This window comes from Opisthorchis viverrini (genome assembly GCF_000715545.1).
Source record: "Opisthorchis viverrini unplaced genomic scaffold opera_v5_163, whole genome shotgun sequence".
Lineage (NCBI taxonomy): Eukaryota > Metazoa > Platyhelminthes > Trematoda > Opisthorchiida > Opisthorchiidae > Opisthorchis > Opisthorchis viverrini.
Window position 1 is genome coordinate 363,199 of NW_008751821.1, and position 14,681 is coordinate 377,879.

The following is a 14,681-nucleotide window of genomic DNA, read 5'->3' on the forward strand; positions in this document are numbered from 1 at the left end:
TGGCTCAAGTGGTTAGAGCGCGAATTTACTGACCGGAAGGTCCGTGGTTCGAATCCGACCTCCGCCACTCGATTTCCCCTGTCTAGGCTTGGGCAACCTGGCAGTATCCCAGCCCTCGTGCTTCCTTCGGGTGGCATGGCAGCTAGGCACCGGAAGGGTGCTACAGCTGAACGCTTTCTTTCTTTCTTTCTTTCGAATACCTGGTAATAATAGCCTCTGTGCTGTTTGTCTGGTAACGTCTGTGGAAAAAGTCTCAATCAGGAATTTAATCACTGTGTATTTGCCGTGCCTGCCCACGCCCCCACCGTCTGTAGTTGGCACTACCAAAAGCAAGTTGTATGACGCTTTTAATGTCCTGTTGCGGTGGAATCGTTCAGTTGTAGCACCTTACCACGCTTCCAGAAGGAAGCACGAGGGCTGGGATGTAGCCAGGTTGCACAAGCCTAGCCAGGGGAAGTAGTGAGGCAGGGGTCGGGTTCGAAACATGGACCTCTCGATCCGTGGAATGAAAGCTCAGATACCGTCATGGTTTCCGGAGGTCTGAATTCACAAGTTGGCAGGCTTAGTGCATCTGAGACTAAGGTGATCGATGTAGGTTGAACCCGTTGCGTACGGACAGTAGTGAACGGAGGCTTCAGCCGTGTGCTGACCCCAGATTGTTCCTATTCCGTACTTAGTTTCGAAGTAGCCGAAGTCCACCGGTCTCTGGTTCCCCCAAAAGGCGCGCCAGGCACGGACCCAAGTTGATCATGTCGCCATTAGTTACAGATGATGTGTATCAATCATTAGCTGCCGTTCTTTCTGGAACACTTGAGTGGGTTTAGGCCATGCGATTTTTCGGAATCGCTTTCCGTTTCCCTCTCCATGGCCTCTTAAGAGCTGGACAAGTGGCACCTGAGAGTTTGGCTGATCCTAAATTTAAACGTATTTATTAGAACCATCTTCTGGATTCTCTTCCAACTTCCCCACCGTCTTTTCACAGTGGCTGTGACTTGGTGACCCCAGCTTTAGCACTGGATATCAGGCAGAAGAGTCGCGGTGCTTTAATCTCGGAGATTAGTTCCCGCTAGTCCCGAACATAGTGTAGTGCCATAAATTAACAGCAGTCAAGTGAAACTCAGTGCGCACCCAGTGGACACGAAAAGCTGAGAATGTGCAAGACATCCGGAAGCACCCGAAGATTATTTCAGTTGATCTACGCGAGTGATCCCGGAAGGATCCTGTAAGCGGAACGATCCAGTATCAAACTGGCTCAAACGTCTTCAGCAAAGAAAGACGCCTCGAACGATGGGCCGGGCACTTTGGACAGCAATTCTCATGGCCACCTGCTGAAACCCAATTGGATCCTGGCATTGCTGATGAACCCTAGGCTGCGAATCCGAAAACCCCCACGTCAGCGGCAGCAAATAAGTGTAAATGTCCTTTGAAGCGCCACCGAGCTTCTGGTTCGGACTACCTCCGAACTGCGTTGTTCAAGGATGGAGGTGAAGTCCCAGTCAATTCAATTTATCAGCCAGTTGTCTGATCTATTTGCATCACCTGTAAAAGGGAGATTGTCTTAGACAACAGGAGAGAATTGATGATAATGCCCATTTAAAAAAGGGGGCCTGTGGTGAGTGCGGCAGTCACAGGGGGGTCAGCTTGAGCCCGGTTGTAACGAGATTCCCGGCGTCAGTTGACCTTCGTAACCTTATGGTGGCTCGTGAGACACTGACTCGAGAGCAGCAATTGGGATTTCAACCAGTAGGGCGTTGTGTTGACCGAATCTTTGCAACCCGTCAGGTGCTAGAACGATGCCATACGTACAAATAGCCAGCAATTTTAGTATTCTTAGATTCCCGGGGCGCATTCGACTCAGCTGACCAGCCTGTTCTTCTCCTTAACACATTTGCTCAGCAAGGAATGCCCAGGAAGTTTGTGAACATATTAAGTTTTATGTATTGTCATACTTTCGGGCGCCTGATAGTATGCGGAGATCTCTTCTAAAGCCTCTGCACGCAAAATGGTGTCTGTCAGGTGTGCCCACTTTTTCCAGCCCTATTCAATTTCGAATTAGTTCAGATTATGAGGCGAACGCTGGAAGGTCTCCAAAGCCATGGTGTCCAAATAGCTGCTGATGAAAACCTTGTCTATCTGGAATATTATGATGACATCTTGTCTTCGAAAAGAGGGCGTTTTTGGATGAACTGACCAAAGTCATGCCACCCTTTGTAATGCGCTTTGTATCCACAAATTGAAAAGCGGTGGTCCTGGACATGCAATCCTTCAACCGGACATTTTTAAATTCCTAAGGGGATTACTTAGAGTTTGAGACTTTTCGCTTAGCTTGGAAATTGTATCAGTTGTGGTGTGACAGATGGGGTCAACGCACGAATCTCTAAGGCTCGAGTTGCGTTGGACAACCGTTGTCTCAGAACCCTAATATGCGTAAGCTGGTACCGGTGAATTCGCAAAGAGACAATCAACAAACAAGTGTTCGGCTGTATAACAGGGGCTTCAATCGATCAACATGTTTAGCAGGAAAATCTGCGGTACTTTAGTCATGTATTGCATTCGCCGGTTCATCTTTACCGAGAGGAGTGGTGGTTTCAATGCTCAGTTCATAGTATGGCAAGCAATGATTGACCACCTGGAAGACGATTATAAAAGCGATAACGGAAAGTCCGCGTACTGTCGCTGCCACTTACCTTTCAGGGTGAGGTCCGCTCGATCCGCTTGTGCTTGGTTGGAGGCGCTGAAAGACATTGCTGCTAGTCAATGCCAGTGGTTCCCCCGTTGTCATTTTCAATCCAGAATGATTGAATGGGTGTTTACAGCTGTAGGTATCTCTGACTGAGCTGTAAGTTAGCACTGAGTTTCACCCAAATTAACTTTCCTTCTTTCCTTCACAATAGGACTTTGAAAGAGATTATGGTTTTCACGGCAGAGAAGAATCAGTGACTAAGTTTTGACGCTATGTTGTCGGTGATGATGAAGCTTCTGTCAAGGTGATGGTTCCATCGATCAAACAACACTCATAATACCGTCGGGGGTACAGAAAACTGACAACCACTGTATCCATAGATGTAAATGCAGTCTTCGACTCATTCCATCGTGAAACTTAGTGGGAGTGCTTCTCCTACAAGATAAACTTGTTTATCACACTTTCTCAATGACCGTTGATTTGTCCGCTGAGCTGGGTTGCACGCACCTCAACGCCGGCAGAAGTGACATTGCCGTCGCGAGTGGAAGCTTAGTTCAGGCTCTATATTAGCATTTGACCTAATAGCACCGTCTTTTGTGGGTTTGAAAAGATTTACTTTACACTACTTGATGGTGCTGAATCACCGCAGTGTTCGAGGTATTTTCCAAAGATTGCTGTATCTTGATTGAGTTGTCCATGTGCGCTAGACGTCACAAATACTGTTGTACGTTACTTCATTATTTAGTCATAAGTTTCTAACAACTCTCCTGGTTTGTTTTCATATTGGATACAGCAGGCACACAGAAGAATCACGGGCAATGTTGGTTCACTAAACACAGGGGCTTCACGCCAATTTCCGCAAATTGAGAGACGACGTAATAATGATAATAATGATCTATCAGCCCTAACACTTTTGATGTGTAGCCTTAATGCCTCATCAAGGAAGTACGTGGATTTAGATACTACCAACTCATTCAAGTCCAGAAATTAGCAGTCGATATTTCGTGTTGGGGTTCGAACCATAGAACTTCCGTTAATCAGTTTTTGCCTTATTCACCAAGCTATCTTGAGCTTGAAAGGAGGTGAAGCCTGACAAGCCAAGCAAAAGAATCACAGTACATTTACAGAAATCAAGCCACTGTAATTTCATTGTCTGTTGCACTAATCGGTAAGCTATCCGTTTCATGGCTCTCTGTAAGCACCAAAAATCAGCCATCTCTGCGGTTGTCCGCATCCTGTTTTCCAGCATGTACCTCGAAATAGCTCGATAATTGAGGCGCGAAGGTACTGATCGGGGACGTTTGTTGTTCAAATCCGACCTCTTGATCTCGACTGCTTCTGTCCGGGCTCGGACAACCTGACAGCATGCTGCTAGGCACCGAATGAGTTTTATAACTGAGGTTGGTCTCGTCATAGTATTCTAGAAAGTGAGATCCACGGCCCAAACCGTCGAAGTGTTCTGTGATGTTCGGTTGGAACAGAAACCGAGGTAGCAGTGCTTATGTAGTATTCTCATCAAACTTGCGAAGGTAAAGTATTTTGGGGTTCTCGCTGAGGACTTAGCTGACCAAAGTGAAGTGATTTCTTCAGAAAACAATGACTGTTCAATCGACACCAATTTTTTTTACCACTTTCATTCCCAAAACGACATGTATTTAGATTAGTAGGCAGCCGGCAGGCCCCACGTGAGGTTCGAACCCGGATCATGCTTGTACCCACCCAACTGCTCGAGCGAAAGTCGGATGTTCGGTTTATAAATACCCGCTTCCAAGTTTGCATAGTAACGCGCGTGTAATAATTTTCGAACGCACTCGCTGGTAACAGTGGCTATGAACTGCATGCCAGATGGGGCTCGAAAATTCGTTGTGATCAGAGGCTGTAATCCGCCCGAATTCGAGCCACAGAGAGCTAGATGTTTCCATTGCACATGAAGAGGCCAGTCAATTGGCCATGTGGCTTTATGCCGGACAGATAGTAATCTCATCTGTTTAACGGTTTGAGTGTACCAGATGATTAACTGACAGTGCGGCAGTATGGCTGAATATCCTGTAACCGGATAGAATTTTGGATACAGTGAGGCGCTCAAAGCAAATGGTGATATCCTCTGTACCGCTAACTGCTTCACATCACCACTACTCTAGCTAGGGAAAGCTTGATTTGACAAGGTGGTAAAGTGGAATTAGAACTGCCAAATGTTGCTTTTTGGTCTGTGCTTCCTTAGGTAGCTTATGCTGTGTGGTGTCCAACTCTTCATTTTATCTATCTTTCCAACCATTTCGTCTAAATGAGTAGCATAGACGCTCTTGGACTGCCGGGCAGTCGAGAGGCTAGCGACAGCTAGGTAGTTAAGCCGCAGACTTATTAACCGGAAGGTCCGTGGTTCGAACCCATCATTTTCATTTCGAGTGCTCCTGTTTAGGCGTGGATACACCTAGCGTCATCTGATCCGTCATGCTTTCTCCGAGTGTCATGGCAGCTGGTTACCGAAAGAGTGCTACAGCCGGACGATTATTTTAATCAATATTTTCTACTTGGTCGGTAAGGTTACAGCTTAACACTCGGGACCATGGGGACAGAGAATGCCTAAAGATGCCGACTAAACTAACTTCTGAGAACTTGTCTCTTCCGAGGAAACACCAGTGGAAAATGAAGAAAAGTTTAAGTAGGTTTTCGGCATATTACTCTCGTCAAATGGTATACAGCTACATTTTCCCGCACGTTGTGAAGTTAGCACCCGAAACTAACGTATAATAGGAACTAATGCACCGCATTCCGTAGTTTCCATATACTCCATTACTCACGTAATTCGGTGGACATGTTTTCGACATTGCTTTGTCAGTGCTAATACGATTCTATCATGTTGTTTTATGGCTGAATTGGTGCGTCCAAAGACCGGTATACAATTCTTTCATCCAAAAAATAAGCGGCTTCGGTTATCGTTGTCATTCGAGACTCTAATCCAATTGTTGAATAGTATCGGTTGATTTGAGTCAGTCACATGAACCCAAACGTGTGTAGGCGTACAACTCGATCAATACCAAGTGCCTAACAGCGACTGGTCGGAAGAGACAGGATGCTCAAAACAGCCGGCATGTGGGCTCGTAAATATTTCATGGGTGTGCAAAACACGAGCCTTGTTTTCCCACTCCAAAACTGGTCCTTAGAACCCACAACAAGCAATCTCAAGTACACTAAACTCCACAGCTACGCGTCAAACTAATTGGGCCTAGTAATAGCCGGTCTTTTCTTAGAGGATTTCAACTAGAATTTGCCTCAAAAGCTTTAGATCGTTGTCTGTTCAACAAAAGCTTCAAGGCACCTACTGAACAGCTTCACCGGCTTGCAACACAGCAATCAGAGGGAGCTCGAAGGGCCTTCGTTGATAGATGCATTTTCGGTTCTCCATGGGAGCAACTCATGCATAATTTCTATTTCGTGAATATGAGTTCGTGCGATACTTTGTGTAGTTTTGTTTAGATACTGTTAAGTAAATTTTACAGATTTCTAAGCGCCTAATCTTGCCGTCGTGCCTTATAGTTTTTAATATTACCTCATTGCAAACAACAAACTAGAACATTTCACTCAAGGGTTGGAGCCGTTCTGAGTCTGTATCGTGGCAATTCTATAGGAGGTTTCAATAAGTGTGTGGATATCGGTGGCATTGTATTGATCGCTTGTTGAAATGTTGTAACAAAACCCTTAAAGAGTGTTTTTCGTGTTGTCATGGTGCCGTACACCGTATCCCTCATATTTGCCGATCTATGCACTGGCGTGTGTGCACTCTGTCTTCCAAGTTTACTCCACCAGATTTTAGACAGTGTGTGCACTGGTATTGAAGTGGGTCGAGAAATCCGGATCTGAGATCAACGTCAGGTGAGCAAGCAAGCTTTCCTGAAGTGTCTGCTCTACTTCAAAGGTAGTTAGTTATGTACTGAAATTGCCTAACAGTAGCCTATCTCAGCACCCCAAATACTGGTTTACATGCCTTCACAGTTGATATAATTAAACTTCGAAGTCCAACAATTCGGATTATGCTCACAGCACTAGCCTACCTGGGGGGGGGGCGAATACTACTGTCGGTTCCAAATGAAAACCCCCAGCAATATTTTCAGAAACCGGTTGATTGTCACACATTTTCGGCGGTGTATGCAGAGAAATTACGTGATCCCTACTCATACATATTATCTCGCTGGTCAATTTTAAGGACCGATGTTTCACTGTATCCAGTGGTCATATTTGGTAGGTTTAGTTTTATAGAGTTCTTGATGGAGACGATTTTGTTGCCCCTTATATTCATCAGGTTCGTGAAGTTGACGAAAATCAGTCTTTGAGTGGCTGACCAATGTCTGAAATGTCCATTTGTGTCCACTTTTTTTACCTAGATCCGTTCATCGAAACGATGAATAGCACTTATAGTCATACTAGCCTATTTGCATGAAACCCTCCGTACCAGATGAGCTCTTAGTTTTTCTGAGGTTTCATAGGATCGCTGACTTTACGAAAAACTGTTGCCCAGCGCTATCTCTCGTTTTCAGATAAATCGAATGATGTAACGGGCTGTTCGGTGAATAGTAGTGACATGTACTTTTGCGCCTGGTGAAGGATAAGCAATCACAAGAGTTTTGTCTGGGCGTGGAATCAGTTACTCGTGGCATCGTTATTACTTTAATGAATCCTTTCGTTGGTCCAACAGTGATCTTTTCCACTCTCATGATACTTCGTAACATAGGTCGAAGATGGTTTAGTAACTTCGTGCTGTCCATCTAGCTTCTATTTTAGTGACCTAGAGATATTGGTGGACCAACTAATGCCACATGTCCTGCAATGGATTCTGCCAACTGTTTTTGGACTTCCATGTTTCACAACTGCCACTGCCTTAATTATGTTGCGCACCACTTTGACGATTACAACCATGGAATTGAAAGGGATCCCTGATTCTCCAGCCATTGTCGGCGAATGTATAAATCAAATATGTCCCTCTGCGTGATGTTTGAAACTCTAAACCAGCTTTTATCAATTGGAACAGTAAAATAAGGTTAGACAGGATTGGGGCAGTGAATTGTGATGGAGTTACTCATTTAAAGTCTTATTTGAACGCTATCCGTATAACCATCGTTGCACTGCGTTGTATGACTCCGTTCATCCGAATTTTGGCTTAATCCAATGCATCTGTTGACCAAAAATCTTGAGCATGGGTAAACAACTCGGTAGCCCATAAAACCCTTCACTGTCAGCGTAATTGTACCGTCACAAAAATGCACCCCTACAGACGGCGGTTTAGTACACAGCCACCCCTGTATTTCGTGTTTTTTGTGGCTTTGACTGGATTACGAATCTTATATTCCAAGACTAGCTCTTGACAAAATATTTTTGACTTGCCTGGGTCCCGCCAGAATCGAGACTAAGCGACAACAGCTGATCCACTTTGTGGTGCACTTATAGTGAATTATCCATAGAATAGAAATTGAGATGAAACTGGTATTCAAATATTCACCTCAGAAACTTTTGATGCGGAGATAATTAAGTGAACGCTGTCTTGAATTGAAGAGGAACTCAGATTTCTTTTGACTACAATTTTACGATTGCATTTGGCGGTTTAAGTCTTCTGGTTTTCTGGGTGTCCGAGCTTTGGGATCCCGGACTTCTTCTGAGCAACCGTTTACCCAGTGTTCCTACGCTGGCATCCATTCATAAGACTAGGATATTTGGGGTCCATACAGGAGTCGTACAATAGGCCTTGAATGCCCTCGCATGGACTCACCTTTCGTAATGTCTCTATGGGGACGTGACCTCATTGTGATGCAAGTTTTTTTGCTTCAAACGATGCGGTCTGATTGTCCACAATTCACCTTAAAACCAGACATAGTTTATAGGGGTGTTCGTAAAAGGCGATGAGTTGAAGAGTCTGAGAGCCTCAACCCTTAAAACTTGTGTAATTCAGATTTTTGCTTTACATGCTGTATCCTGTGACACAACACCTTTCACGTTAGCTTGGTGTGCCTCGAAAGGCCTGGAAATATAAGAGAAGATATTGAATTTACAAACGTGTTGTTAATTTGATAAAATAAACCACTGGCTTCGATTCTGAGACACAGGGAGTGTCCGTGACCAGATCGGCTTGTTTAGCTCACCATCTAGAAAGTCACAACAAGGAATTCACCAGTAAAGACTAACATAATGGTGGTATGAGATCTTGAAGTTTGAACAGAGACTCCACCACGCAAGTAGAGTCATTCTATGCCAAAACCCGGATAGGACTATACAGTTGCTTCGTGTATTTAGGAGCTACTCACCACGAGTCCCTGGGTTGACTAGAACCCGCAACTTTGCGACTCTTTTTCAGTCAACTAGGGACGTAAGGTTGTCTGTAATGTTTCTCTGCCTTTCCTTTGTTTTACCTTTTTTCCGGACCATTCCTCAGGGTCGTATGGATAGTTTAGCACCAGTATTTATTATTGGCCTATTGCTGTCGACTGTACCTATGGGCTCACCACATTCGAGCCTTTGAAGGACTACTTAGACCTCGAAAGCCTGGCACTGTGTCGGAATATCCCTAGCTCGGATGGGTATGCATCGTCAGTGCAAAGTAAAGATGTCTGCTCGATTGGCAGCGAAGTGTCTGCAAACCAGTTGTCAAGTTAGGACAGCATATCAACAGTCAACCTTCAAACTTTTTCTGAGACCACAGAACTACAGTCGTATATCCGCTGCAAATCTGCTGCTTTGATTGCCTCCTCAGATAGTTTTGAACGTGTATCTGAAGTGAGTTGATAGGTTGTTGCATGTTACTGTTGAGGAGATTTCGTGCCGTGGATTACTTTCGAATCTCAGTGATGTGGGGAACGAAATGTGGCAAGCTCTTTTACTGATAACGACAGTGTTCCTCTCCTGGATAGCTCTAAGGGAAAACCATCCTTGTTTAGGACTTTGAGGCTTTTGTTAACAGCACAGTCTGTTCCAATGAAGATCATTTGTTCGGAGAAGTCGCTTATGGTGGTCTTTTTAGGGAGGATGGGTTTTGCTTGGCTTCCATGCCACGCATTTTACCCTCGTTGACATCTCGCCCCGCTTTGTCGACTGCAATAGTGACACCACTTTCTACAACACGTTGGTCGTTGTGGTCGTCAGATCGCATCCGTAGGTGTACCGTTTTGCCCTATAATCCCGTCACTGTTAATTAACACAACTTTTCGAATCGGTGGATCTTATTCATTCACGATTTTCTTTGTCCCCTTTTTGCCCTCCAAGGGTGTGTCCTGAACATAGCTCTTAACGGAGAGTTACGTGCCATTCGCCACTTCAACAAAAACATTGGCTTCTGATTTCTATTCAGCTATTTTCTTACTGAGTAGTGACCCATGTCTGCGAATTCCATTTGGAGTAGTTCGGGATTCAGCAACGTCTTACTCCTTGCTAGGGACAACGGTTGTCAGCTCCGGTCTACCAAAGGTTATCTTCAATTTCGTATGAGGAACTTAGGGGTTGCCTCACATAAACCTCGTCATGATGGGCATCCGTCAGGGATGCCCACTCTCTCCATTCCTTTTTAACTTTGTGGTCGATGAAATAATGAGACGAACGCTGGAGGGTCTCCAAAACCCTGGTGTTCAAATAGCCAGTGAAGAAAACCTTGTCGATCTGGAATATGCAGACGACATCGTTCTCATGTTCGAAGAGGAGGAGAAGGCGCAAGTATTCGCTCATTTTTGAAGTGATCTATTTATATGTAATTCCTTAGTTTTCTCTTATCTATTCCTATGAGATGAGTGAGACTAGGGGTTGAGCTATCCACGTTCGGCCGTTAGCCGTGAGATCCGCAACCTCATGTTGTTTTGAGCTGCATATACCGCGAATAAACTAAATACCGACACTAGCTATGTTCGGAATTCGCTCCGTGCACCGCATACCGACTTGTAACCACAGATGAGCGTCGATATCATTCGAAATCCCACGGGTTCTTTGAAGAGGTACAGCACCCCCATCTGCCATATGCGTCCCTCACCCGAGCATCCAACCAGCGGAAAATTCAAGTTATTTAAAAGATCGGGTAGCGGTGGATGAAAGGCCTCAATTATCGCTAACGATATCATCGGCTTAGAACACTGGTGCATCACCCTGTACAGCCATGTACAAACATCGTGATAGGCCAGAACAGATTTTTCTGCATCTCATCAGCTGCTAATGTACGTCGTTGGTAATATGGCTGTCACGATAAGGATTATTAAAACTCTCAATCTATGGTCGATTCTTTTTCCCTTTTTTCAGCCTGTGATATCCGCTATACCCAGTGGCTAAACATGTTAGCAATGAGTAAGTGGGTACCTCCTGTTTTATATTCCATATATGCTTGAAAAGTTCACCACTTGACTTCCTTTCCAGATACGGATCGGTTAACCTCTCAACTAAGTTCAACAGTCTTCGAAACTATTCAAAAATAGGCCTTGTTTCCGTCTTAAAGGTTGACTGTCGATGGAGAAACAATTTTAAAAGCAACACTCTCCTGCAACTGACCATTTTGATCACCATGGGTAACCTTTGGCAGGAGAGGAGTTAATCAGAAATAAGTTCTATAGTTCACCCACAGTGAGTTTTAAAATCTGCTGTTAACATCTTCCACCAATGGTCAACCCTAGCAAAGGTCATGCAGCGCATAATCTATTCTATCTCATTCTTACTGAATACGGTACTGTTATTCTAATCCTTAGGTTGCTGTTCATCGATTATGTACACAAAGTATCAGGCCATGACTGTTTGAGGTACAATGGAGTTTCTCTATGGTGCCGTCTCCACACAAGAGTACAGCTTCGAGGGATTGTAATGTAAATCTTGTCTTAGTGCGATAGTCTGCGGATCGAGACAATAAAACCTTCATTCAGCAGATCAGTCTTTTTGTAGACATGCCGTTACGTTTTGTCTGACCGGTGTAGTGAATAAATCCGTATACCTGACTCAGATGAGGATACTACTGAATTTGAACAATGTACAGCAATCCACTTAACAGACATCATCACTGTGGAAAAAGTTCGGAAAACCCCACTAGAAAACCGTCGTTTTACAAACTTCAGATACAGTTGTACTGGGAGCTTTCGGTTGTGTCCGGATTTGTTCGTTATCTCACTGAATATTTTCACTCCGTTGTGAGTGTTTTGTTCATCCGAGAGTAACTCAAGAGTTGAGGCAATCTAAATCTGCTTTGATTGGACACAATTATTGTAGATGTTTAGCACTCAATGACACTGGTGTGCATAGTGCGATATTCTAGCTTAAAGCTTCATGTTCTGACGACCTCAAGCTGCTTGGTTTATGGTTGTGTAATTTTAGCCGTCCATCTACGGAAAACTTTCCCCCAGAATTAACCGTGGGATGTATTTCAGCAGGGTTCTCTTACCAGTAAAAGCCAACTCGTAGAAGCGACAACTTTTAGTCAGCACTGAGAGACCTAATGCATATTTGTGCCCTCTTAAAGAGGTCACCGTATTGAAAGGGCCCCATCGGATCCTTTTCTACAGCAGTCTTTCTACAGAGAGAAACTGTTCCCCGACAAATTGTTTACTGTTTAAAGGCAAGGACCTACTAAAGGTGATCTTTTTTACTGCTTGTTCTGTTGCAGGGATATTTAACCAGTTAACGAACTCATAGGACCAGCCACAAGTAGTCTTACCGGAATGATAGTTTCTACAGAGAGCAGAAATCGCAGAAGCTTTATGCCACATGGATGGAAATTGTGTTATAAGACTCCCAATCACTTTGAGGAAACATCTTTTCACCTAATTTAGTTGTTCAGGCACGTAACTCGTTTAAAACACAAAAGTCCGGTGCAAAAATCTTGTATCACTGTTTTTGTCAAGATAGTACTTTGCTCCACAAGGACGCAGATTGGGGAGTTTGTTATTCAGAAGTAATCAGTTTCTAGGCTAGCCTCACAGAAACCGATTGGAATGATTGCAATTCAAGGAATCTTCTCTCTTGGGGGGAGGGGCTTCTGTTTGTTTACCGTCGTGATATGCGTAACTAACTGGCAGTCGGGTTCTCATTCCGATATCTTCAAGCTCGGCATTGTGACGCTATCATTCAGGACACTGTTCACACGCATCTTTGATGACTGAAGTGGAACCACGTAATTCTCAACAGTGTATGAACAAATTGCTTATTACTGATGAACTTGTTCTCTTAGCGAAATGGGTGCATTAGTTGCCAGCAATAAGTGTTTTGATGCATACACCCGTGGTTAGTGATAACTTGTTTGCTCACACAAGTAGGTTGGGATGAGAACTCTATGTTTGTAGAGTATCTCAGTGTATTGGAAACCAGTGAACAATAATTACGTGTTGGCATTAACCTATCTGTTCCGTCTGAAGCTGACTGGATTATCCAAACACATCTACTGATGTGTTTGGAGTGCTTTTATAGTTTATCAGGGTTTTGGCCTACCATTCACCTATTGTGTTCACAATGAGGTGTGATGAGCTGAAAAGTTTGAGCTGGACTACATAAAAATCCAGAACTTTTACTGTGAATGGAGCTGGTATGTTAATTGGCTGATCGTTGAAGTTTACTGCAACTGTTGTGTTAAATTTGACTTTGTCCGTATGTACATCACTAGGTTTTCACATCCTGCTGGACCCTTAGAATGGGCTTTGGTTTGTCTATTAAATTAGGAAGGTCGGAGAAGGCATATCTGCTCTCTTCATGACAGTAACCGCCCATTTGAGGGGTCCGCTTTCTAGGGACTTTTGTAGTAATTAATGTTCAGGTAGCTAGAATCTCGTTTATAAACTCAGAACACGTTGGGAACAGACTTGGTTGTATTGTATTTTGACTAGTCATGTGTGCTCTAGGTGTCATAAGTTAGAAAAACCGAAAACGCGATTCCGACACCCCCGCTTTTGTTGGGAGAGCCATTGCACCGCGGAGGTACCTATAGTTGTCCTCATTGGGCGTTAAGATTGTTTATTAAGGCACACAAATTTCAAGTGGCCTTAATCTGTAAGAATTGTCTGGATGGGGAGTTTTTGGAAAAGATTACCATATTTTTGAGATTGTCATAGCGGGAGGATTAGCTCTCCCAGTAACTTGCCAAACGTTTGGCAATGTTCATTGTTAGTCATCGATTAACTTTGATGAGGTTCCTTGAGTATCTTGTTTTTCTCATCAGTCTCAGTAGATTATGTGACAGGCTTTACACTGAGCTGGTTGGTTCAATGTTTTCACCCGTGTCTATCGATTTTTTGCTTTAGATCAATGTGACGTGCGAGAATTGTCTGCTATCACGTGGCACAATTGGTGAAGACCAGCTGATTTGTGCTGTACGTGTTGACGCTCACCTTAACTGTTAGAACTATTTCCCATTCTTTAGTCATGATCAACACGTTGTACTTTCTGCCCCTAGTTTGATGGCTTATTTATGCTCAAGTAGTCAGGTACAGATGAGCGTAAATCTTTGCTCGTCACCACATCTTTTCGCCTGAAAAGGTGACGACGTTTATCACACGCCTTTTTGGGTGAGTTCTACCAGCTGAAGAGCCATCTGGTTGACACCCACCTTCAATCAAAGCGTTAACGATAATGATAGGTGTATTTTTCAGATATCCTTGTGTTACACCCAGGGCAACATTGTGCAATGCCTTGAATGGAAACTACTGCCTTCCCATCGTTTTGCTTCACTGTCCTGAATTCTAGCAGACATTTTCCAGTGGTTGTCGTTTAGACTCCAGGGTTTACTTTTTTGTTTCGAACACTTTTTTTCTTTCTTTCTTCTTTGAGGTCCACTGTATTGAGCCTGATTGTTGCAGAGGTTCACTGTTGTTCGACCCCACTTGCTCCGTACCACCGTTCTGGTGGTTCATCTTTGGTTTTGATTGATGGACTGGACTGAGAGACTGGACCTTATCGTGGTGTGGCGGTTTGTGTACCTCGGCGACCCATTGAGCTATACTGGGGGGTGTCCGCGCGACACTCACAGAGTCTCTCATACCAGGTTGGTCAATGGTTAGAGGTC

The 14,681-nt window shown here is 44.1% G+C and overlaps 1 protein-coding gene across 1 annotated transcript; it reads right to left on the bottom strand.

The window, feature by feature from the left end:
* Positions 1-1,926: 1,926 nt before the first annotated feature.
* On the bottom strand, positions 1,927-10,387 carry T265_07271 (hypothetical protein; the record flags this gene model as incomplete). The annotated part of the gene is made up of 2 exons (XM_009172749.1): positions 1,927-2,037; positions 10,175-10,387. The coding sequence occupies 2 exons, from the start codon at positions 10,385-10,387 to the stop codon at positions 1,927-1,929; spliced, it is 324 nt and encodes a 107-aa protein (XP_009171013.1).
* Positions 10,388-14,681: the final 4,294 nt, after the last annotated feature.